The 25,498-nt window shown below is 36.9% G+C and overlaps 2 protein-coding genes across 10 annotated transcripts in view; one reads left to right on the forward strand and one right to left on the reverse strand.

Annotated features, from left to right (window-relative positions):
* The first annotated feature begins 639 nt into the window (after nucleotides 1–639).
* LOC143366964 (uncharacterized) lies at nucleotides 640–24,327 on the forward strand. Of its 5 annotated transcripts, none has more exons than XM_076808469.1 (11): nucleotides 640–915; nucleotides 2,480–2,650; nucleotides 2,726–3,115; nucleotides 3,190–3,542; nucleotides 3,615–4,374; nucleotides 6,811–6,919; nucleotides 9,410–9,538; nucleotides 9,656–18,566; nucleotides 19,798–19,961; nucleotides 20,234–20,288; nucleotides 22,284–24,327. In XM_076808469.1, exons 2-11 carry the CDS (start codon nucleotides 2,483–2,485, stop codon nucleotides 22,306–22,308), a joined length of 11,064 nt encoding a protein of 3,687 aa, XP_076664584.1. In that variant the 5' UTR covers nucleotides 640–915; nucleotides 2,480–2,482; the 3' UTR covers nucleotides 22,309–24,327. The 5 variants fall into 5 exon arrangements, 3 of the variants coding, with proteins under 3 accessions (XP_076664584.1, XP_076664585.1, XP_076664583.1); XM_076808470.1 differs by having other exon boundaries at nucleotides 6,811–6,877; XR_013084873.1 differs by lacking the exon at nucleotides 640–915 and having other exon boundaries at nucleotides 2,447–2,650; nucleotides 22,284–23,640; nucleotides 23,704–24,327.
* Nucleotides 24,321–25,498, reverse strand: part of LOC143366982 (arylsulfatase I) — a 29,202-nt gene continuing 28,024 nt past the window's right edge. For all 5 annotated transcript variants that reach the window (XM_076808531.1, XM_076808530.1, XM_076808529.1 and 2 more), the window contains one exon: nucleotides 24,321–25,383. In XM_076808531.1, the coding sequence (XP_076664646.1) occupies nucleotides 24,877–25,383 (507 nt within the window). In that variant the 3' untranslated portion in view covers nucleotides 24,321–24,876. The remainder of the gene's footprint in view (nucleotides 25,384–25,498) is intronic.

Below are 25,498 nucleotides of genomic sequence, written 5' to 3' on the forward strand. Positions count from 1 at the left end.
TTTCAAATTTAATTTTATGCAAACAAGCGAACGTAGAACAAAACTGACAAATAATTTACAAACTACAAGCAACATCGTGTTTACAGTTAAAATTTTATTTTACAATTTACTTTAAAAATCATGCTGGTAGTACTCTGTTTGTAGAAATTCTTGGTCTACGCTTTTATCATAGGCTTGTATTTTTAAAAAAAAGTGAAAATTCTTGATAGGCAGAAAAATAATTTACAATTCTTAATTCAGAACCATTAAATAATTGCAATAACATTGTACAGTAATAATGTGCTCTTAATACAAGGTAAGATCTGTTTTTCCTAGTAAAATGAAAATAAAAAGAAGTGAGACATTTGATGTTAAATACACGTATTTGATATCGTTTGAAATATTTCGTTCCACATCTGCTGGAAGTCATAAATGTTCTGTAATGTGGTAGCAGGTATGTACCCACTCATACAAAGAGAGAATTCAAATTAAGGATTAAAAATCGAAGAGTTTGCTGGATTCAAGAATAAAAATGTACCTACGACATTGTGATTTAAATACAAAAACATCGAAACGTGAAAGAATTTCATTTTTTAAGGAACTTAGTGCTGCGAAGAACTTACGAGAAATGATTGTTGATCGTAGCCCTCTATCGGTAAATTAGAAAGACGTCGCCACATTTGGAACGTCCAACTGTTTCCGGCTGTAGGAGTAATGTAGACTTTACATTTTGAAGTGTGAAATCGCGGATTGTTTGTTATTCATGTATAATTGTTAATAAAATTATTGTAAATATTGTATAGTTACAATTAAATATGGACATGCCCGAGTTTCGCTTGATTGGGCAGAGATGTGAGTGGTGAAAGCGCTTTAGTAAAATATGTGCATGAATAGTGACGTGTTTCCATCTTGACAATTCCAGGAATATAAATAAAGGTAAATAGTATTTGAAAATTACTTTATCCGAGTTGATACTTAATTCGCATCTGCTTACGAGTTAGCTGGATTTCAGGTAGTATATACTTCTCGATGTTACAAATCATTACGATACATGTTTCTGCTTATAACGTGGATTACGTCACTTCGCTACGTGTTCAAAAGAATTTCTTAAAATTTATCCGTGCTTTTCAACACTGATAACATACTTTGTCATTTGCATATAGCATGCGCAATTTCAACGAGATTGAAAATACTTTGAGGTTAACTTTGCAGTATCACTTTCGATCTGTATTGCGCTGCTATCGATATAATCCTTCAGCTTGTTCGTGTATTTTCTACTTTATAATTTTGCAATATACTTGAAACAAATAAATAGATGCGACTTGTATACTTTCGAAATTTTGTGTAATGTTTCTGTTTTGCAACGGTGCAGATTTGTACGCAGGGTTGCCAGATCAGGCCTGATCCTTTTGCCGGAGATTTCAATTTCGTTGAGAATTGCAGTCGGAAGGGGGGGGAGTGAGAGAAAAAAAGGGCCAATAAGAAAACAGACATTTAAAATTCATTATAATAATGACTTCTCATAAAGGAGTAATAATAATAATAATAAAAGTATCATGAATATTTATTCGACTTTGTTACAGATTTGAATAGTTTTTTTATTTTTTTATGACAGTGCAAGCGCACTGCCAAATTCGCTAATATTCTCTATTCTGTCAGAGATTTTTATTGTGCTTGCCTGAGGCCGGAGACATCGGTTCGAAACCATAGACTCCGGGTGAACGCCGAAGATCTGGCAACCCTGTTTATACATAAATAATTAACATCACGATACCTATAGTACTTAACATTTAAGAGCTATATTTTACTTCATTTCTTAAGTGAAAATTCGCTTTTACCAGCGGCTGTAGCCGTGATGAATACACCGGTTCTCGTTAGATCACCGAAGTTAAGCGTCACGGGGTGGGTACTGGGGAAAGATGGGTGACCACACACCACCAAAAAAACACCTTTCTCCCAGTGCACTGCTGCTGCTGGGACCTGAAGGAGAGAGGAGGGAAAAATGGGGGAATGAGACTAAAATGTTAATAATGTTTGTTGTTCGTTGGCCAATATAAACAAAATGTAAATAACACAGGAAAAACAAAAAATATAATTCGTTCTTACTACAGACGAAAAGTCACTGTCGTGTAGGTTCTACGAAGTAGTCGTAAATTTCATGTGTGTTTTCACCTTAATAATATATATATATATATAGCATGATTGACAAAAAGCACAAGGTTTCTACTTATGTGTTATAGCGTAAGCATTGAATATATTACAAGGTAGCCTGTGGGTATTATGACATTCGGTATGTATACATAGGGATAATATAATTAGTTTACCCCAGCCATGCTTTCATCCAATTAGTCTCATGAAAATGAGAGCAGTGGGTGACACAGTCTGGTCACTTTACACAAATTTTCACTGCCATTGACTTCATAATTTCCCGTTCCGAAGAGTTTAAGTTTACCTTGTCTAAATTGTAATGAAGTGGTTTCTGTTCTTATTGATTCTTCAGTTCATGATGTGGGACACGTCAGAAGAACCACCCGGAACAACAGAAGAAGAGCTATCCGAACCTGTGGCCCGTACGGCAGAAAAGTGCGAAGAAAACAAAAGCCAATTGGAATCTTTTAAGGAAATGATGCTGAAGAATAAGTCGAGTTTGAAGAAGGAGGAGGAGGTTCAGGTAATAAACCATTGTTTCATGAGCATCTAGGAATTGCTCTTTATGCGCTTCATGTCCGTTTCGATTGGAATTTAGGAATACGCGAGGAGGCTTTCCAAAATAAAATCTAGAGCTAAGCTATCGCGTCGAAGTAAAGATGGGAATTTACCTCACGAGAATGTATCGCATACGGCCGGTCCGAATTCACCCAACACGTCCGAAGGAGCCATTGATGATATTAGTCAGGCGAAAACTGCAAAAGCAAAGTCTACTTTACTCCAAAAGAAATTGGCGGAGGACAGGAAAGTATTTGAACAGCGTAACAAGGAGCGAACCGAAACCAAGCGGGCAGTTGAGGAAAAAGTAGAAGCTATTAGGCAACAGCTGGAAGAAAAGGACGTGTCCAACCCGGATCTAGCAATAATGTGTTCGCAGAAGGATCAGTTCTCCGTTACCCCCATTAAACCGGTGATGATTACTTCGGATGTTAGTAATCGTCAGCTTCTTTCTCAATTTTCTGTTAAGCTGATTTGGAATAATATATAAAGTTTTAATTGTAGGTCATGTCACCGATACAGATTGAGAATATTCGAGAGAAGGAAAATAAAATTGCAGAACTCGGTAACAAAATTTTAGAATTAGAAGCTACTGTCGTGGATCTGCAAGAAAATTTGAAAGAAAAGGATTCTGTTATTCAATCTAAGACGAAGGCGGTAACACTTATGTCTGCGGATCTTTCCAAAAAAGGTAAAACAACATTGGATACTCTCGAGGATACGAAAGACGAAATGCGAACAATGCAAGAGCACTTTGTGCTTCTGGAGACATCACTGAAAGACAAGAATAAAAGTCTCTTAACACAATTGCAAGAAAGAGACAACAGAATCGCAGAATTAGAAGAATCAGTTAATCGGTAAATTTTTACGATTTTGGTTTAAAAATATTTTTTCCAGGATATATCTGTGTATCGTTTACGTTTATTTAGGTTCGAGCAACAAGTCGACGAGCAAAAGTTGTCTGAAGCAGCAAGCGTTGACTTCTCTCGTTCTACAATGGATACTTTAGTAGAGACCAAAGAAGCCATGAAATCAATGCAGGAAAATTTTGTACTTATAGAATCTTCCCTTAAAGCGAAGAATGACAATCTCCTTCAGCAGTTGAAAGATTATGAATTAAAATTGGCTGAATCTAACGAACGAGTATTTAAACTAGAATCTGGTATTGGGATAGAGAGAGATCCGAAAATTGGTGATTTGCAATTTAAATTAGAGAAATTAGAATGCAGTAATAAACAGTTGCAAGATGAGAAGTATCAATTGCAAAAGAATATTGTCGATTTGCAAGACAAAATTGTGAATATATCTGGGAATGGTAATGGGGCAATAATAGAAAAAGATAATAGAATAGTTGAACTTGAAAATTTAGTAGAAGAGCTGAAACAGTCTAATAAACTCCTCGAGGAAGAATCTAAAGCTGAATTGCAAAAGCAATTAGCAGATTTAACATTGAAAAATGAAGAATATGCAAATAAAATAACGGATCTTGAAAATGTGGTGCATACGCTCGAAGAACAAAAAAGCGATATCGCAGCAAGGTTACCAGATGAAAGTACTATTAAAGATGATGATAGAGTGGCAAAACTTACTAAAGAATTAGAAGAATTGAATAAAGGCATGATAAAAATTAAAGCACAGCATAAAAGCAAAATAAAAAATTTGCAGAAACAATTGGAAAACTTCAAAAGGGTGAGGCTCCTTAATATATATTTGTTCATGTTTAATTAATACGTATGAGATTTGAATACTTAACCCCTTATTGCATGAATTTATTTATAAATTTGAAAATGTGTATCGCCGCTGATTGGTTGCCGCGATTTTGGAGCAAAAGCGGAAGTAGACAGAGGAAGAAACTGTGAAAAAGAAAGAGACAGAAATACTGATAGAAAGAGACAGAAATGCTGACAGAAAGAGAGAGAGAGAGAGAAATACTGATAGAAAGAGATAGATAAACGCTTAGGTTTTTCTGGTTTTGCTCTTCCGATTTTGCTCCAAAATGGCTGCGGTTATACCGATCACTCCCTACAGGATCACTAATAATTATTGTTTATATTCGCGATCTATCGGAAGTATCGACGTATGGTTGGAGTAGAATGCGTCCGCGAGGCGGTGTTGCAGTTTTACCCAGAGTTAGGAGCGATGGGGCCGTAGTGATGGAGGGGGAAACACCTACAGGAGCGGTGGTAATGTTGCGCGAACTGACACCAGCGCCAAGCCAGCCAAGTGGCCCCAACGCGAAGCTAACCACGGCCAACCAGCGTCGACAATCTTTTTTCCGACGACGCTGGTTGGCCGTGGTTAGCTTCACGTTGGCGCCACTTGGCTGGCTTGGCGCTGGCGTCAGTTCGCGCACACATTACCACCGCTCCTGTTGTTGTTTTCCCCTCCATTACTGCGACCCCATCGCTCCTAACTCTGGTTTTACCTGCTCGCGCGCGCGCGTGGGTTGCAAGATAAACTGATGACCCTGTATTATGATTTTGAACATGTATGGCACAATATGAAGTTGTGACATGCGTTTCTGGTATAAAACGTAACTAAATTGCGCTACGCGAAATAAATAATAACACTATAATCATATTTCATGTGATTGGGTAATGTTTGTGGTACCGCAAACTGGGGTGACTTTGCCCGCGCCGGGGTGACATTGCCCACTTTTCGGAGAAAGTTTATTTTATTTTATTGTGAAGTAATTAGAACATATAGTGTTTTATAATCGGTAGCAATAATTTCTCCAAGGTCAAACGAAAAAAACAATACCGAATTCAATTGTATGATAATTTTTGAGTCAGAGTAAAAAAGCGGGCAAAGTCACCCCAGTTTACGGTACTTTAAAATTACAACAGAAAGTATTCTTTTCAGAGACAACTAAATTACTGTTCGTCCAAAGGGGATTATCAGTTCTTTTCTTCTTTTTGTGCAATTCCTGAATTACTATGCATTAAGAGTACATCTTTGTCACTCTCCGCATCCATTTTGCAATTTATAATTTTAATGTATGAAATCCGAGTGAAAAGTGTTTCAGACAAAAAGGTTTTGCATCTGAAATTGGTGAAAATGTCCAATATAAATTTATCATCTCTGATCATTGTTCATTTAAATATGTACAGTGATGATATTAGGTTTAACAATCAAAAGACATTTCTGTATTAATTGATTAATTTAAAAATATGTAAATATGCAACTTTGTGGGTTGTTCCATTGACTCAAAACGAGATCAATGGTGTCTTTCATTTGGGCCCTATCACCCTTTAAGGGGGCGAAAACTAAAAGTCAAATTGGCACTTCCACTTTTTCGCGTATAATTCTCAAAGTACAGCAGACAGAAAAAAATGTTTCAAACAAAAGTTTAATGGTGCAATAAGCGCTACGAACTTCCGTTAACAAAATTTTGAAAAGAGTTTTTTTCGTCAGTTATATATTTTTTTTTAACTCTGTCCAAAATTTTGTTAACAGAAGTTTGTAGCGTTTATTGCACCATTAAACTTTTGTTTGAAACATTTCTTTCTGTCTGTTGTACTTTGGGAGTTATACGCGAAAAAGTGGAAGTGCCAATTTGACTTTGAGGTTAGTTTTCACCCCCTTAAAGGGCGATAGGGCCCAAATGAAACACACCGTTGTTCTCGTTTTGAGTCACTCTAAAAACCCACAAAGTTGCGTTCCAATCGGTGAGTCCGGATTCGCGGTGCTCCTTTGTTAGTGTGTTATACATGGCATAAAACAATTGTCCAATATAAACGTACATAAAAATAATAGCTTTTGTATAAATAACACTTCTCTGCTAAGTATTTTAGTACTATGAGCTTGAAGAAGTGTATATATTTCAAAAACAAATAATAATAATAAAAAAAATTTGTTAACGAACAAACATGCCATTTACTGAAATTATTGCAGAATTTTGTAAAGTCCTAAATTTATTTGTATATCTAATAAATGAAGAAAGTCAATGTGTACCACATGTGGCACACCGTACAGTAAGGGGTTAACTTATCAAACACAAAACTAGATTAGCAATAATGGTTGATCCTTTTATTTTGTAATTACATACCTATTTCATTGAAAGCATGAGTAAACAATGTTATAAGATAACGTTGAGAAATATGTATATGCGATTTCACAATTCAGGTGTCCGATACAAATGCAGAACTTGTCAGACTGGCGAACCAAGTGGCATTATTAGAGGAGGAGAAAGGTAACCTTCAGCTGAGTCTGGTAGACTTTGACGAGCTTAAAGGTAGGAACCGGGACAGAAATTCTGTCATCGTTGTTTCCATTGTTCTAGTTTTGTTACCAATTATACGTGCAATGCATTGTCCGTTTATATTCTGAAAACAGTGTGTTATCCACAGTCCTAGTTTCCTTGCTATGGAAAGAGTCCAATATCTGTATATACAGGGCGTTCCAGAATAAGTGGGAAATATTTTAGGGATGACTTCGGTACAGGGTTGCCATATCAGGCATGATCTTTTGCCGGAGATTTCAATTTCGTTGAGGATTGTGGGCGGGCGAAGGGTGGGGGCGGGGGGGGGGGAGTGAGCGAAAAAAGGGCCAATAAGAAAACAGACATCTAAAATTCATTATAATATTGACTTCTTATAAAGGAGTAATAATAATAATAACAGTATTATGAATATTAGAATTTTTTACAGATTTTAATAGTTTTTTTTATTTTTTTATGGCATGCTACACCAGTGCAAGTGCGTGCGTGCCGAATTCGCTAATATTCCCTATTCTGCCGGAGATTTTTATTGTGCCTGCCTGAGGCCGGGGACAACGGTTCAAAACCCGAGACTCGGGCTGAATGCCGAAGATCTGGCAACCCTGTTTCGATGCATCTAAATAATAAAAAAAGTTCACATAAACGTGTGTCCTATTTGACTGTGTTTTCGAGTTATAGCGAATTTTCTATCGCCAATCGAAAGAATTGAACAAGGTTTCCAGCACATCCGAGCAACAGCTGGACATATGGAGAGAATAAGAGAATCATTGGTAAGACGTCTGCAGGCTTGTATTCAGATGCGAGACATATCTTATGAAAATCAGCAGACACAGTTTGTTCAAAATCAAATTCGCTATAACTCGAGAACAAAATGAAATGGGACATATGTTTATACGAACTTTTTTGGTTATTTAGATGTGCTGAAATCAGCCCTAAAATATTTACCAGTTATTCCGGGACAGCCTGTATACTTCATAATACATGCAAAGCACTTCTGTTGTATATTTTGAAAATTCATTTTGTACAAAATAGTTGTTTAGAATAAATTGGCAATCTTTTTTTTATTTTTAATAAGGAATATTAGTATCGAGACAGTTACGATTACATTAATTTCTGGTGATGGAGTCCTGTTATATGATTTTTATATAGATATCTAAATTGTAAAAATGTGTATTCAGAATACTAATCAATTATATTCTATCAGATATCTTATACTGTTTTAATATAACATGGTACCTACTTTACTTGTCAAAGTTTGCTATACTCTGACTTATAGAAGTAGACTTGTTCCTTAGAACATATTCTTTATATTTATATCTTATACAGTGTGTATATAATATCTAGCATAATTAACGTGTTTGCATGAAGAAGTGGACAAATAATTTTCTCATTTTTACAAAATCATTTACAGTGCACTGTTAGACAATTTGTACGTTATAATATTATATGGAATAATAATTGATACAGTTAAAAATATAATTAACGCTTCGCGACATTAACGATTGAATAATAGACAAATTAACAAATCAATTTGTACATGCTTTTCACGAATGGGTTATTGCTTGCTAAATTAATAGTTTACAGCTCGTAATCGTGCTTAAGGGGGTGTACCCGTTTGAACCCTCAGAAAATGTGTACATTTTGTGGATTTTTTTACAAGTCAACGGTTCAATGAAGATTTCCCGTTTTTTTACTATCTTTACATAGTATTATGAACTACTTAAGAAAAAAGTTTCAGTTAAAAAACTATTGTTTTTCGGAAGTTATGCATACATATCCGAAAGTCTCTCAATTTTAGACGGCTAAACGGTGGGCCTGAAAACAGCTGTATGTCATGTCTGAAGTCAAAAACAATAAAATCTTCTTATAAAGTATGTCAATAGCTATCGTCCAACGGGGCCGAGTTTGAAAATTTTGAAAAATAAAGAAATGGTGAGAGATCAAAGGTAAAGTTACATTTTTCTAACAGAAAAGGCCACCTTTTTTCTTTATAAATAATAAACGGGGAATCGGAATAAAAAAAACCCTGATTGGACGATGTGGAATCTTATTACGATCCTGCATGCAAAATTGGTAGTGAATTGGTTGAACGTAGCGCGAGTTTTTAGGCCCACAGTTTAGCCGTCTAAAATAGACAGACTTTCGGATATATATGCATAACTTCCGTAAAACAATAGTTTTTTAACTGAAACTTTTTTCTTAAGTAGTTCATAATACTATGTAAAGATAGTAAAAAAACGGGAGATCTTCATCAAGCCGTTGACTTGTAAAAAAATCCACAAAATGCACACATTTTCCGAGGGTTCAAACGGGTATACCCCCTTAATATCAGATCAAAATAACCAATCTTTGCAAAACTGTCAACGTGTTTAATTTAGAATTGCTAATTTAAATTTGCTAAGTTTATATTTAGTTGTGTGTAACATTTGAGTTGCTTGCTTCACGCTTACTATCGGTTAATGTCAATTATACATACATCATTGGCATGTTGTACGATTTGCATAGCCTCAGCAGCAGACTGGCAAGAATGCATTGTTGACCTCGAAAATAATGTTTCTGCTCAAACGAGAGACATTCAAACACAAATTGAAGCCATTGCCACTTTAGAGAATCAAAAATTGGACCTCATGCAAGGTAATTTATTGTGTCCTGTAATTCCTATCATTTCCTAGATTAAATTCGTATTGAAAATGAATTTTACCACTCAGAAGAATTAATTACCGTGTAACGTGTGCTTGGTCTGTATTTCAGAACTTCACGTGGCGAAGCAGGAAATTTCTTCGTTAGAGGCGGAAAACGCAGAATCAGAGAATCTCAGAGTAACCGCGGAGCTGAAAGTTGTTGATCTCGAAGAACAGTTAGAAGCTATGCAGAAATTGCAAAATGACAATGAATTGGAATCTTCACCAGAAGTTAATCACGCGAATCTGTCTAAACGAATAGAAGCCTTAATGCAAGAGAACAGCGAACTTTATAACAGAATATCAAAGCTCGAAGAAAAAGGAGCGTCTGACTCTGGATCCACTGAGTCGTTCGAAGCCATTGGGGAGTTGGACAAAAGTGATTTGTTGAAAAAGATCGAGGATTTGACACAGAAAAATACCGAACTAAACCTTAAATTAAATAAAGTTCATGAAAAAGAAAATTCGCAGGCTGGATCTACAGAATCCTTCGAGACGATAAACGATCCAGACAAAAATGAATTGTTAAAGAAAATTGACCAATTGACACAAGAGAACACTGATTTAACGATGAAGTTGAGTCGAATAGAAGAAAAGGGATCTTCTGACACTGGTTCGACGGAATCTTTTGAACGTATCCCAGAGCACAATGAAAATACGACCAAGATTGAGCTTCTTACTCAAGAAAACAACGAGCTTGTTATTAAACTTACGAAGCTTGAAGAGCACTTAGAATATGTAGAATCTAGTCGGATGGAATCGACATCACACGATGATTTCAAGTCAAAAGTTGATACTTTGTTAGAAGAAAATAACAGTCGATCTCTAGAACTGTCGAAACTTAGAACTCAATTCGCAGATCTTCTGGAAGAGAATAATAACTTACAAAAACAAATGGAATCTTTAAATACACAACTCGTTTCTGTGAAATCAGAAGATTCTTCTGAAAGGTCAAAGAGGGAAATTGAAATTACCACGCAGATGGACGTGCTAAAAGAAGAGAAAACTGTTCTTGAAAACGAAACACAAGAATTGCGTAATGCCTTGGAACAGTCACGCCGCACGAGCGCGCAGGATCTTGAAACCAATAATTTGAAATTGAGAATCGAAGAATTATTAAATGAAAATGAACAACTACTTGCGAAAGTGTCAGAATTTGAAAAGGCCAATGAAAGGTTGAAGGAAGATTTGGCTGATGTAGCACGAGAGAAGGAGGAAATGCAAACGAAAATAAATCAAATGTCGCAGGACGAACCTGCTAACGAAAAAATAGAGCTTCTTGAAAAATTGGATAAATTGAATCAAGAGAAAGCAGACATTATTCGAGAAAATCAGGAACTCCACGAACAAATTAACGCTCTAACAGAAAAGTCTGACCAGGAAATATCTAGGATACCACAGTCGGACGAATCTGTGTCACGTGAGACGGAAGCAATGGTTGTTGCTTCTCTGGAGCGTGAAATACAAGAATGTAAAAAATTGAGCTCCGAGCAAACCGATCTAATTGAGGAAATGAAAATCAAGCTTGAAAGTAAAGAAGAGGAATTGCAAGAAAAGGCTAAACAGATTACAGAGTACGAAGCATCTGGACTGAAAGTTGAGAGTTTAGGAAAAGAATTGGAGGAAATGTCCGGCGCTGTGGAGGAATGGAAGTTTAAGTGCAACGAGATGCAGGTGAAAATGGAAAGACTAGAGGCAGGGAAAGCTTCTATCGAAGAAGGATTCAAAACGCTGCGAAGCGAAAATAACATGTTGCTCGAAGAGAAGAACGGCAAAGATGTAGAAAATAATTTATTGAAGCAGCAGTTGCAGGATACTACAGTGTTATACGAGGCGAAGCTTCAAGCGCAGCTTACAGCCGTGTCAGAAAAAGAACATGAAATAGATAGTTTGAAAGAAATTGTTGAAGATAAGGATCAAGAACTACAAGCAAAATATACAGAATTACAAAATAAAATGATCACGATAGATAGTTTGCAAGATGAATTTAATAATTGCAAGTTGTTAATTGAAGAAAAGGATGCTCAGTTAACATCGATGTCCAACGAAGTAGCAGATCGTAATAGCGCGGTGAGAAGTCAAGAAGAAGAAATACATTCGTTAAGAAACAATATTGTTGAGTTAAATGAAAGAGTAGAAGGATCGAAACCTTTGAAAGATTACAATGAATTGCTAGAACAGTTGAAAGGTAAAGACAGGATTCTTAATGAAATTCAGTATAGGATCAATGCTACTACAAAAGAAAATAGCAATTTATTGGAAAAAGTAAAAAACTTGTCGCAGCAGAATAATGATATGCAGAATCAATTAGCTGAGAAGCAGCAAGAACTTGTCGATTTTATAGCAGTGAAGGAACATTTAGATGCGCAGATCGCAGAATCGAAAAATGATAAGACTGAAGCTAAGAGACGAATTTGGGAACTACAAAACATTATAGATAACAATGCGAAGTTGGTTGAAGATTTACAAGCAGAATTGAGAAGCGGGTACAGACAAATAGAACAACTCAAGGTAAAGCATACAGAGGATATGGAATTACAGAATCAAAGACTCGAGGGTCTAATGGAAGAATTAAACGCTAAGACGCAAGAATGTGAAACACTGAAAGCCGAACTAGAAGAAAAAGATAGACTCGTTGGCCAGAATGTAACAGAAGAAATTAAAATCGCTTTGGAGGCTAAAGTTGCTGAGTTGGAGCAGAAATTGAAAGATGCTGAAGACAAAATACAAATGCAACTAGAAAAAATGAAGAAAATAGCGGCGAACCTAAAGAAGAAAACAGTAATGTGCCAGGAACTCGAGACCAGGGTCACTGAACTCGAGGAAAAATGGACGACCGAGAAAGATGAGAAGGAAGCTAAGAACAAACAGATTCAAGATGTAGAAATCTCCATGCGCGAAAAAGATAATAAAATAGCAGATTTAGAAGAGAAGTTAACGCAAGCAAGGAACGAGGCTACGGAAGCTTTTAAGAATATTGACAAACTTACAAATGATTTAATCAATTCGAAAGAGAAAATCTCTTTATTCACAGAACAGATTACAGAAATGGAAGAGAAAAATGTAAAGCTACAGGCGAGGTTAGAATCTTCATTAGCGGAGCTTGCAGCTGAACAAGAGATCAAACAAAGTATAGCCTCGGACTATGAAGCTTATAAGCAACAAATTGCTGAAGAAAATGAACGTAAACAATTGGAATTAGAGGACGTGGCGGAAAAAGCAAGAGAGCTTAGCGTGCGAATGCAAGTTATGGAATCAGAATATGTTGAACAGCTGGTGTTGATAAAGAATCTTAAAGCTGAAAATGGTTTGTTACAGTCAAAACAAGCGCAAGTCAATGAAAAGTTAGAAAATGTAGAAAAAGAATCAGATGAACGAAGGTTGTTGATCGAACGGATGCAGAGGGAAGTTGTAAATACTGTGACAGAAACTACACAGACTCCAGATGAAGCTCTTGCCGAGGATGATACGAAAATTGCTGGCGTACAACATTGCAATCATTGCGAACAATGTCAAACACTCGTACAAGCGTTAGAAGCGAAGGTGGAGGAGCGAGAAGCAGAAATTGAGAATCTCGATAACGAATTAGCTAATTCTATTGGCAATTTTGTTCAAATGTGCGAGTCTCTCAGATATAACGACTTGATGAACCAGACTAGTATGAGGAATAGGTCCTTGGAGGATCCTTACAACGACCTTTTATTACAGTATAACGCCTTAGTAGCCAGCAGTGAAGAAATAAAAGTTAAAGTGGATGAAGCATTGAAAGAAAATAAGCAGTTGTTGGAGAAGATCGAAGGTTTACAATCTGCAAACGTTACGTTGGAGGAAAAGATTACTGTAACAGAGCAAACGTCAGGAGAAAGCAATCAAAATATAGAAAAGTTGCAAAGTGTTCAGTCATTGAATTCTGACTTGATAAAGAAATGTGAAGACCGAGAAACGGAATTCTTAAACATGCAAGAAGTTCTGCAAGTTGTTCAAGAACGTGCCAATCGACTTGAACAGCAATTAAATGCTCAGATGGCTTTACTCAACTCTGAAGAACAGCAGCGAATAGAGGTAGAGAAATTGTTACAGGACACCAAAAACAATTTAGGGTGTGAAATCGAATCACTAAAAGCTGACGAACGTGCGAATCAAAAAACAATAGAAGATTTAAGGATCGAGTTGGAAACGTACAAAAATCAAAGTGTAGAATCTGTGGAGGAATCCACAGTAATTAAAAGAGAAGTACCCACTCTCGAGCGTGCACAGGACGAACACGACAATGTGCCTCAATTATTTGATGCTTCAAAAATTTTTGGTACGTCATTCGCGTCTAGTTCTGACCTTTTAGGTGACACAGAAGTTAAAAGATTACAGGCTTTACTTGCCGAAAAAGAAGCGCAGTGTTCCAATCTCACTCAAGAGATTACTCACTTGCAGAAACTAATGATTGATGAGAGGTCACAGTTATCGCAGAACTACAGTCAATGCGTTGAAGAATTGGAAGCCTCGCAGAAGCAGTTACATCCATCGCAAGCAAGCTTAGAAAAGATACAACAAGTTCTAATTGAAAAGGACAAGCAGATTGATTTCCTGAACACGGAGTTGCAAAACCTTAGTTTGCAAATTGTGGAGCAGCAAAATGATACAGGCAATGAACTCAAGGAACTGATGTCAGTTAAAGATAATCAGGTAGAAGAATTAAGGATAAATTTGAATGCTACGAAAGAAGCTTTAGAAAAAATAATTATTGAGCGAGACCAGCAAAATGTTTTGTTAGAGTCGAGCAAACTGCAAATCACTAATTTAGAAGAAAAATTGAGGAACTCAACAGATTCTGAATACATGGACGATTTGGAACATCGCGTTTCATGTATTAGAAAAGAGAGAGATTTGCTGGAATTGCAGGTAAGAGATTTGTCCAGATCTCTGAGAGAGTTGAGCGATTCCATTGAAGATGGGCGAAATCTGCGGATAGAAATGGAGAAAATTCTACGCGAAAAGGATGACGCAAAGGAACTCGTTGCAAACCTTACACGTGTTTTAGAAGATGCTCGTAAAGCGTCTGATAAAGCCCCAGTCATTACAGATTCATCTACTAAAGAATCAACGCCTTTTGAGGAATCCACAGAGGAACCAGGCACTTCGCAAATTGTCAGTAAAGATGTTAAGCAAACAGTTCTCTCAGATACAGTAACTGAATCTACATGGGATGTAGGTTCTATCGAAAAGTTCAATCTGGATGAAGAATCCTGGGATTGGAATGCAGATGATGCAGAGTTGGCCGGTGAACAATTTACTGCTTCCTTAGTTCCTAGTATAGAAATGCAGTTACGAGCAAAGGTAGGCGATCTACAGGATCAAATTAAGGACCTAGAAAGAGAAAAAGAGAAAATGATTGAAGAGAATAAAGCTACTCAGTTAAGAAGTGGGAAAATGATAAAGAAGCTCAAAGAGTATAAGGTGCAAGTGGAGAACCTTCAGCAACAGTTAAAAATGCAGAAATCTGCGAGCGACTTTTATGGACTTGATTCTGCGATAGAGGAAGAATTGAAATTCCAAATTAGTAAATTCGAGAAAGCTTTGAATGATGCTAAGGAGGAGCAGAAAAATATTATTGCTGAAAAGGATGCCTTAATGAAACGTTTGGACGTTGTTGTCTCTGCGAATGAAAGATACATGGAAATGAAAGAAAGGCAGGACATGGATATAGAAGTGTTACACATCCGAAACAAAGAATTATCTGATAAAGTCGAAGCTTTGGACAAACGGTTACATGAAAATGCAGCCGATCCAGAGGGAAGCCAAATTCCTCAAACTGTAAACGTTTCAAGCGAAGAGATCAAATCAATTGTACACGATGATCGTCAGAAAAGATCTGTTGAGGGAGAAGACTTTGAAAGCTTGTGCAAAAAGTATAAAGACGAGATTGATGATCTTAAAGATGAAATGGAAGTACTTGCAACAGAGAATGAACAACTGCAACACTTCTTGGAGGGTCAGAAAGTTAAGTTATCCGCTTTAGAAACAAAACGAACAGCAGATGAAAACGAATCTATCCAAATTGTAGATGATTTAAATAAAAAGATTTCGGAGTTACAAGGCATGCTAAGTAAATCGAGGGAAGAATATGACTTATTGAGAAAACAATATGAGCAGAGCTTGATGGATGCCAATGATCACGTGTCAGCAATGAGAGAGAATGCTGATTTCTTGAAAGAAGAGGCATTCGAGAAAACTAGTAAATTGGAAATGGAAATAACTGACTTGCGTCAACAACTTGAAATCTATACAGTGAATGCAAGTGAATCGCAGAATAATTTGCAGGAAGTACTTCAAGAAAAAGTGACCCTAGAGGAGAAATTGACTGCTGTAATGTTGTCTTCCGAGAAGCAACTGTCTTCTATCAATGCATCGATGACAGAAGTGACCGACCTTCTAAATATTAGAATACAAGAAGTTGCAGATCTAAAGCAAGAGCTTCAAAAACAGTACGTAGATCACGAAGAGGAAAAAGTGAAATTGCAGGACACCATGCAGCAGTTGAGCCAGGAACTTAGCGAAAAGAAGCAACAAGTGGAAAGTTTGAAACAGTCTCTCAGTAACAAAGAAAACGAGTTCATTCAGCAGCAGAGCGTAGAAACTGTCAGTGCTCTTGTAAGTCAAGCGACGCAAGAGCTCATGCAGAAACACGCGATAGAAATTGAAGAGAAGGAGAAAGATATACGCCAACTTAATGAAAAGGTATCGACATTAGAGCAAATTGTGAATGAGAATTTACAAGAGAAACTCCACAACGCTGCCCAATTTAACACTCAGCAACAGGAGCTTGAACTTTTAAAGCTCAATTTGGTGGAAAGCAAATCAATCTTAGAGTCCCAGCAGTCCGACTTGACTTTAATGAAAGAGCAATTAACTGGGAAGGAATTAGAATTATCTGAGAATGAGGAAAGAGTTCAAAAACTTTCAGCAGAGAATCAGGGTTACATGGAATTAATCGAGGAATTACAGAAACGTTTAAATGAATCAGAAGTAACATCGAGTCATGTTCATGAACATGTTTTACGCATTCAAAATTTGGAACAAGAACTTCAAAGTGTAAAAAGCTCTCTAGGAGAAAAAGAATCGGTTTTAGACCGACATATTCAAGAGTCCGCAGAATACAAAATGACTTTGGAGAACAGTAAACTTCAGATTAACGAACTTCTTATGCAATTACAAAACCTTGATATCTTGAAAAGCGAGTTGCTTGAGAAGACCGAACGGATAAACCAATTAAACTTGGAATTGCAAGCTACCACTAAGGTTTTAGAAGAAACTAAGCGCGATTTGAATGAGAAGGAGTCTCTGTTAGAGAAGAGTAATCAAATGCTGAACGAGAAAGAAATGGAATTAAATAGGCTATCCACTGTGCAACACGATCAACGCCAACATAGTTCCTCTACTATAATAGATGGTTTACCTCTTTTTAGAATGGGTGCTGATGATCAGAATCTTCAACAGACCATAGATACTATGCAGGCAGAACTAGAAGCGAAAGATGAAGAAATCGAACACCTTAAATATATTTTGAATGAAAATACTTATCCTACTATGATTCAAGAAATGCAGGATAGGATCAATTGTCTTTACAACGAAAAGGCTGAATTAGAATCTTCTTTAGAAGTGGCCACGTCGAGAGTCGAGGAAAAGGTGATGCAAATAGATAGTTTAAAGCAACAAATCGAGACACAGAGTCAAGAATATACTTCTAAGGAGGAAGCAAATTTACTTTCTAGGGATCGAAGATCTATTCCCGAGCAGGAAGAGATTGTTAGGCTGCAAAATGAGTTGCACGTCAAAGAGCAAGAAATAAACGACTTGAAGTATATTATAGCTGAGAAAGATTCTCAGTTGTCTCTTCAGGCCAGCATGGAGCCACAATCGGATGATTTCGAATTACGTGAAATGGTACAGAGATTAACTTCTGAATTGTATGCTAAAGAACAGGAGATTCAATATTTGAAGACGAGCATCGCGGAATTGCAGAAAGAAGTGTTGCGTTTACAGGAATTTGAGAGGCTTTCGGAGGAAACCAGGGAGGCCATACAAAAGCTTAGTTTGGAGAAGGAACAGATTCGACTGGAAGCACAGGAATTCTTGGAAGCAAAGCTGAAGGAAAAAGAGATGGAGATAGACGAAATAAAGCAAAGCCTGTCTATGCAGAATAGGAATATCCTAGATGAATTACAGTTGAAAGATAGAGACATAGAGAATTTGAGAAAACAACTGGAAGAGTCTTCTATGACGACGCAGAGAGTGAATGACAGGTTACAGCAGAAGGAAGGTGAATTTATTCAAATCAGCACAGATTTAGCAGAAAAAGAACGTAGGTTAGCAGAGTTAAGTATTACTAAAGACGCAGAGCTTCACAATTTGAAGGTTCAAATTCACGATAAAGAAGTTCGCATAGAGGAACTCATGGCTCTGTCTGACGAAGAAGAAAAGCAGCTGTCTGAGTTGAAAAATAGTTTAGAAGCCAGAGAGATGGAAATAAATTCATTAAAGAAACTTCTGGAGGATAAAGTCAAGGAATACGAATTAATCCAAAATGTCCTGAAGAAAGATGTTCCTATTGTTGATACCTCAACGGTCCAAAGCTCAGAAGCTTCTGGTGAAGAGAGCAAAGCATCAACTTTACAAGAATTAGATCTCGCTCTTTATATGCTTCATCAGCGGGATGTTAGGTGTGAAGAACTGACGCACGAGTTGATGCAGTTGCTCGAAGAACGTGATACGTTACAGTTGCGCCTATCTAACGCGATCAGAGTGAATGAGGACTTGAGAAAAGTGGGTAACTCTGATCATAGTCCAACACAAGAGGCCTCTACTTCTAGCAGTGCAGAACCGCTAGTAGAACATCCTTCACCTTCAAGGTCAGAAGGACCAGTTGAGATAGCTAAAGAAGCTATCGATGCGCCTATTGGAGAAGATAAAGAAACTCTTGCTCTGAAGTACGTATTACATACATTTTCACTTTTAATTAAATTTCTTTCAATTATTAGTTTAAATAATAGATGCAGGGCCGTTCCTGGCGGGGGTGCAGAAGGTGCCCCCGCACCTGGGCGGCCGCAGGCCGGTTTATATGTAAAATTTTGATTAATAAGAATAATAATCTCTTTTGCATGATGACTGTTTAAAATTATGTATGTATAGATATAAAAGTAAACACTGCATATTAAATTCTTAATTAAAGAATTTTGAATTAACAAGGGCGGCAATATTGTTTTTGCACCTGAGCGGCCAAAACCCAGGAACGGCCCTGAATAGATGGATTGACAGCAACACAGCATTTGAATATGTTCTTTAATGATAACAATTAACAATATACAACAATATTTCTGTTGGACCTTCCTTGTGGACTACGTTGTATAGTGCATATTTATTTTAATATTTACAAAATTATATATACTAATCCGAATAAGTATTATACAATTGATTTTGTTTTAGAAACAAATTATGTAGCAATGCATTTTTAACCTTTTGTCTTCATAGTCATTATAAAGTAGGATTTTCTAGGTCGAAGATAAAACGTCCTATATTTTGCTAATTAAAAAAATATTTGTTTAGCTGCTAACTTTGCTTAGCGTGTAGAAGATCCAGAAACAAGCTTTTCAAGTTAACCCAACCTTTCCACCATAACTCCATCCACTTTCAAAATGTTGTTTGAAGCTCTGAAAGAATTTATCTGACCAAGATGTACATGTCTTGAACTCGCTTAGGTATGAATTTTTTTCCAAAAATATACAACATATTTTTGGAGTTTCGGGAATATGAGAATCTTGAATTTCTATACATTCAGAGGTTTCATAAACATTTATCTGAACTTTATGTTTCCAGGAGAAGTTCGTCCTCTTACATTTATATTTTTTTAGTTACGCTTAATAATTCCCAGCTTGAATGAATTAAAAATATCATCTTTTTATACCCTTACAATTGTTTACTCTACAAACATGTTAATCCATAAACATTAGATCTGTTTAACATATTTGTAGATTAAACAATTACGCGGGTATAAATTACTAATAGCCGTAAATATTGGAATATTGTAGTTAATGTGTTTCTGAATAGTTTATGTACAAAGAAAGAATTATTCTTTATTTTTTGTAGTCCATAATATCTTAAAGCTGTATTGGTAGCATGTAAGGCTCGTTATTTCACTGTACAAGCTAGTTTTCCCTCTAGGCTGTCGCAGTTACACACAGTGAGCCATGCAAAAGATGTGCGATTGCGGGATGAACGAGAGTTGAGGCACACGCAGCAAATGTCTTTGTTAGCGCACAAAGACGTTTTAAGCACCTTACCCCCCGAAGCAGCTGCCAGACTTGTGAATGCAAATTATACACTCTGTATGTATCATCCTAGAAATTTGGTACTTGATGGATATTTCCATTTTCTTGTAATTCTATCTACTTTTGTGTTAAAAATTGGTTTTTGATTTTTTTTAACAATCATCTTAGATGTTGCAAAGTATTTTCGTTATTTACAATTTTTGCTTCTCGAATTGTAGTTATATTAAAATATTGCAGTAGAAACTTTACTTACAATTAGTTTGATGAGTACATTAAGAAATTAAAAACATAGTTTAGAAGTAATATAAATAAGATACATGTGTTTACAGCTAGAGACGTTCAGAGTCAATCGAGTGTCCTCCTGAATTGGCTGTGGGGAAAAAGGTAATTGCAGTTTCACATTAATACATATTAAATATGACTGGACTTAATATTTAGAGTAAGCAGATTGCAGAAGAAATATCTATTATCAAAGATCTATTAACCCTCGGAAGACGAATGGTGGATATGGTCGCGTAAGACAAATGCAGGGTCAGTTTGATCCAGGGATTGAAACGGTTCCGAAAATTACTGTTTCAAACAGTTATATATCGGTTCTGACTGAAACAGTTATGAAGAACCGATATTCTGAATAACTGTTATAAGGAACCGAAATTTCTTGTACAGTTCTAAACTGGTTCTGGAATTGATTCTCGCATCGATTTTACAGGAATTGAAATAAGTAGATATTACGCTTACAGATTGCTGTATATTAAGAATTATTTTGAAGAAATATTTCTAAGAAATTCAATGATCTACAATTTAATCAGAAATGATGGTTCTATTTTATCGCACTGTTTCAAATCTTGGATGACCGTGCATGGTTTTTTCTGTCCAAGAGCTTCTCCAAACATCTCAACTCCCGATGATTGGCTTAAGCGCTTAAGCTAAAAATTGTTTACGTTAGGCACGTTTCAGAGTTCAGCGGAGCGTCCGCGGTACGGGTGGGGAGCAAATTACCTATACATTGTATACGAGCATTCGTTCGCAATGTTACTGTGAAACAAACGCAGGCTTTCACACTTTCACAGTCAAGCGGATTCCGACGGAGTAATAAACGGAGTAATAAACAGCTACACGTCAAAACATTGACGTAGATACGCTACTGACAAGGGAACACCGCGAACCCGGACTCAACGATTGAAACGCATCTTTGTGGGTTTTTCGAGTGACTCAAAACAAGAACAACGGTGTGTTTCATTTGGGCCCTATCGCCCATTAAGGGCGTGAAAACTAACCTCAAAGTCAAATTGGCACTTCCACTTTTTCGCGTATAACTCTCAAAGTACAACAGACAGAAAAAAATATTTCAAACAAAAGTTTGATGGTGTAATAAGCGCTACAAACTTCCGTTAACAAAATTTTGAAAAGAGGTAAAAAATATATATATATAAATGACGAAAAAAACTTTTTTCAAAATTTTGTTAACGCAAGTTTGTAGCGCTTATTGCACCATTCAACTTTTGTTTGAAACATTTTTTTCTGTCTGTTGTACTTTGAAAGTTATACGCGAAAAAGTGGAAGTGCCAATTTGACTTTGAGGTTAGTTTTCACCTCCTTAAAGGGCGATAGGGCCCAAATGAAAGACACCGTTCTTCTTGTTTTGAATCACTCTAAAAACCTACAAAGCTGCGTTCCAATCGGTGAGTCCGAGCTTGCGGTGTTCCCTTGTGAGATGATGCCTAAAGCAAGAATAGACATCTGCGTTCAAATTGCGTTGACAAAATAAATCCATGCACAGCCATCGCAGAGTTAAAACATATTACAACAATTTCGTAGGAACAATATAAGAATCAATTTACGAACCGAAATAAACCGACTCCAGAACCGTTTTAGAACCGATATAGAATCGAAAAAATAACGGTTCTAAAACCGTTGTGACCGATATAATATCGGTTTTAGAACCGTAACCTAAATCACTGTAGTCAGAAATTTCGGTTCCTTATAACAGTTATGCAGAATATCGGTTCTTCATAACTGTTTCAAGAACCGAAACCGATATCATAACTGTTTTAAACCCCTGGTTTGACCCATAGCAACATTTCTATGGTAAACGGGTTTCACGAAAAAAACGAATATAAAATGAATTAATCCCACATATATAGGTAATACAAAAATACATAAAAAAAATATTCACGTACATTTGATACATAAACTAGGTGTACATATCTCCTGTATGATTTTTACAAATAATGTTACTGCAATTTAGGCATCTTATACTATATTTTGCCATTGCCTTCCCAAATGTAACATCGTGATCGACTTTGTCAGAGTTGGATCAAAATGACCCTGCATTCGTTGTACAAGGGTTAATGTAGTTTGCGTGTTATTCTCTTCTAGCACGCCTAAGGTTGTACATATGTGATGGGACACTAGTGACAGCCAAGTGGAAATCATCCTTGCCTTCTGGATACATTCCTGCCAAGTGCCAACTGCCAACTGCCAAGACTATTCCGTAATCAAACTAGACCGAAGAAGATAAATACAATTACTTTTTAGTAATGTTTCGGCTAGTTTATTATTGCTGTAAGAGCGCCATACTTGTGAGAAGTTACGCGCATCTTACTCAATTCCAGGGGTCTGGAGATGTCTGTATTTTTAATCTGACAGTTCAAAGTGGTGGTAACGAATTCGTGATTTTCGAGGATCCTAAGAAGAAAGTCGCTCCTCTTCGGAGCAGAAGAGAGTGCGAGGAGATGACTTAATTGTATTATAATCGTTGTATAGCCATCGTTCTTAGGTACATTACAAACGAAATATTGCTTTGAGAAAAGTGTATATTTCAGTTATTTTATTAGCTATGAAGCTGTTAATAGCGTAAGAGATGTTTCTCCAGTGTCGTTTGATATTCGGAAGGAGTGTGTTTGTTCCGATGATTATTCCTTATAGCTCTGATGACTGTTAAGTTAAACCATGTTTATGTAAACTACCTGTGACTTACTAGTTGTCGTTGAGTACATTTGGAGGAAGAAATAATGTTCTTCGAGAAGATTAAAACAAATAAGGTACTCGAGGCTTTCACGACCTGTCTTGCTACCAGTTAGGGCTTTCAGCTGTGAGCTGTGTCCTTTTGGAATATACCTCTAACGTTTCATTAGTGTTGCAGCTAGTTTCATCGGGATCTGACGCGTCAATGGTGGTGTATGTCTTGTGAGTTCTAATTAGTTAAGGGTGTATACAGTAAATTCTTGTTGTAAGACCACCACTCGGAACTGAGCAGAGTCTAATGGCGCGACCCCAAGGCGGGTGACTCGCAATTTTCGCGCCGTTGGAATCATCAGTTCGGGCTAATCGTGTCGTCGAAACGCCCATGGCGTGCCGACTCGAGTTCGCTAAACTGGGGCCTCACATTTACAACGTGAACAGTGCAAGTGATTAGCACCTATTTCGGTTCGAGTTGGCGTTTATTATGTTTTCCCGATAGCGGCAGTCGGCAGTTGATGAAAAGGACAGATAGTGAGAAAGAAGTGAATGCGAATGAGAAAGAATGTACGTCGTTTTTAAAGGTATGTATAGACCGGGCAATAATCGCCGGATACCATGTATCCAGCGAGTTGGCAACATCTCTGCGGGATACAGCAACTCTCACCTTACTCCAAACGGTCTTTTACAAATCGTTTCATTTGGGCGCGAATCCCGTGCATAGCCCAATTAATATACATGTTGATTTTTCCAAAGTCGCCAAGAAACACAGTCTGTTTCCACAGACTTAGCGATGTTTCCTATATTTCGCATCCAAAACGGGAAACCTGTATACAAGCAGCATCCTCTCATGTCATGCCGCTAGACACTCGGACAATGTTGCTGCCACCGTCAACTAGTATCCAGTTCTATGGATACTTGTGTCCGCGCCATTGTTGCCCGGTCTATCCGAGGTTTTACGCTTGCCTCTTTCCGAGAGGGTCCTTAAAGGGTGGATAGAGATGATCATAGAACGAATCAACTCTGACGGTCTTACAACGAGATTTTACTGTAATTTGTTACCAATAAACTCGTGCCACAAGCATGACACACTTAAAAAGGTGCAGTAAAGTTTTCACACTTTAAATAGATGAATATCACGAGTAATACATCAGTTTAAGTGTGTTAACAAATCCTGATGAAGCAAATTGCAATGTTGCCGATGCATTACGGGCTATATTTCACGAAGATACGACATACACCCCGACGGCCTTAACTTATCGAATAAAACAGTTGGTAAGTCACACAGTACATAAAGTAGAATGTTAATTAAAAGAATTATACCCACCCATGGAAGTGCCGCAATTATCTGTTGCTTTTTAATTGTAACAATTCGAACTTTCTATTTTCACGAAATTTTGTACAGAAAAGAGAAAGCGTTGGCGACTAAATAAATGATAAGACGATGTATTTATTCATCAAAGTGTTTTCATTATGAATATGGTGCGGTGGAACGTGATCAAATGCATTTTTGATCCTGACAGGTGCTACCAATATATTATAATTATTATAATTATTTACAAGAGGTACTGTGGACGTTTCGCTAGGTCTGGGACATAGTTAGATTTGTAAGAATGCCATATATTATTTACAAATCCTACAATGTATTCTATAGACCTTGTAGAAGTACAACAAACTTACCGAGCAAGCGGTACTTCGTGGTTTAGAATCTTTCTTATCCTATTTAAATTATCCTGCCCCTGGTATCATTTCTATTGTATACCATGCGGATAACAGTTTATGAATTAGAATTAAACGAGATGACGACACGAGGTGGAAAACTTGAGAAAAGGGTGTGTGTACTTAAATTACATTAATATTTCTGTTACAATATTTTAATTGTATAATTCATTGTTGAATTAATTTCATTTGAGAAATAGTATCAGAGCCTCTGCGTTGATTTGCATCTGCTATAATAGATCTTTACAGTAATTAATAGAGATTTGGGTCTCGTGTATCTCGTTAGAATGCGTCAATTTAATTCTATGTGTCTCGGTGCATCGTTTTGTGTAATCTTATTTACGATTTTAGACACGGGAAACGACCCATCCCGGCTGTTTGCAGCATAAGTGGTCATTTCATGATCGGCTCGGTGCTCAAGATTCTCTTCGTTACTTGAAACAGATTTTCCACATTTCAAAGCAACGATCGTCATTACCCCAACAGTAAAAAGACCAAAAATGATAGACATCACCGCGATGGATGAACCAGGATGTGATTGAAATTCATCTGTGCTTGTGTAACTCAGTGCTAACGGATTAGCTTCGTCCCAGCTGGTCCAAGTATTGTTCCAAAGTGATGGATCTGCTCTAGGATCTCCACCTAGATTACTAGGAGGTATGGCAGTTAGTCTGTACCTCATTAGAATCCTTTCTAATATGGCTAAGATCAGTGGTCTTTTTTCAGCGAGATTCACCATTTCGCACGGATCTTTTTGTATGTTAAAAAGACAGGGTGCTCTCATCGGATCGCAAGGAACCTGGAAATCACGTACAAAATGTACTTATTGTTTCTACTTTAGCCACTAACAAGTAAAATGTTCCTATACTATATACTTACATTGGCTGGAACACCTAATATATTTTCATTGTGTT

This window comes from Andrena cerasifolii, chromosome 3, assembly GCF_050908995.1.
Source record: "Andrena cerasifolii isolate SP2316 chromosome 3, iyAndCera1_principal, whole genome shotgun sequence".
NCBI classification, from domain to species: Eukaryota; Metazoa; Arthropoda; class Insecta; order Hymenoptera; family Andrenidae; genus Andrena; species Andrena cerasifolii.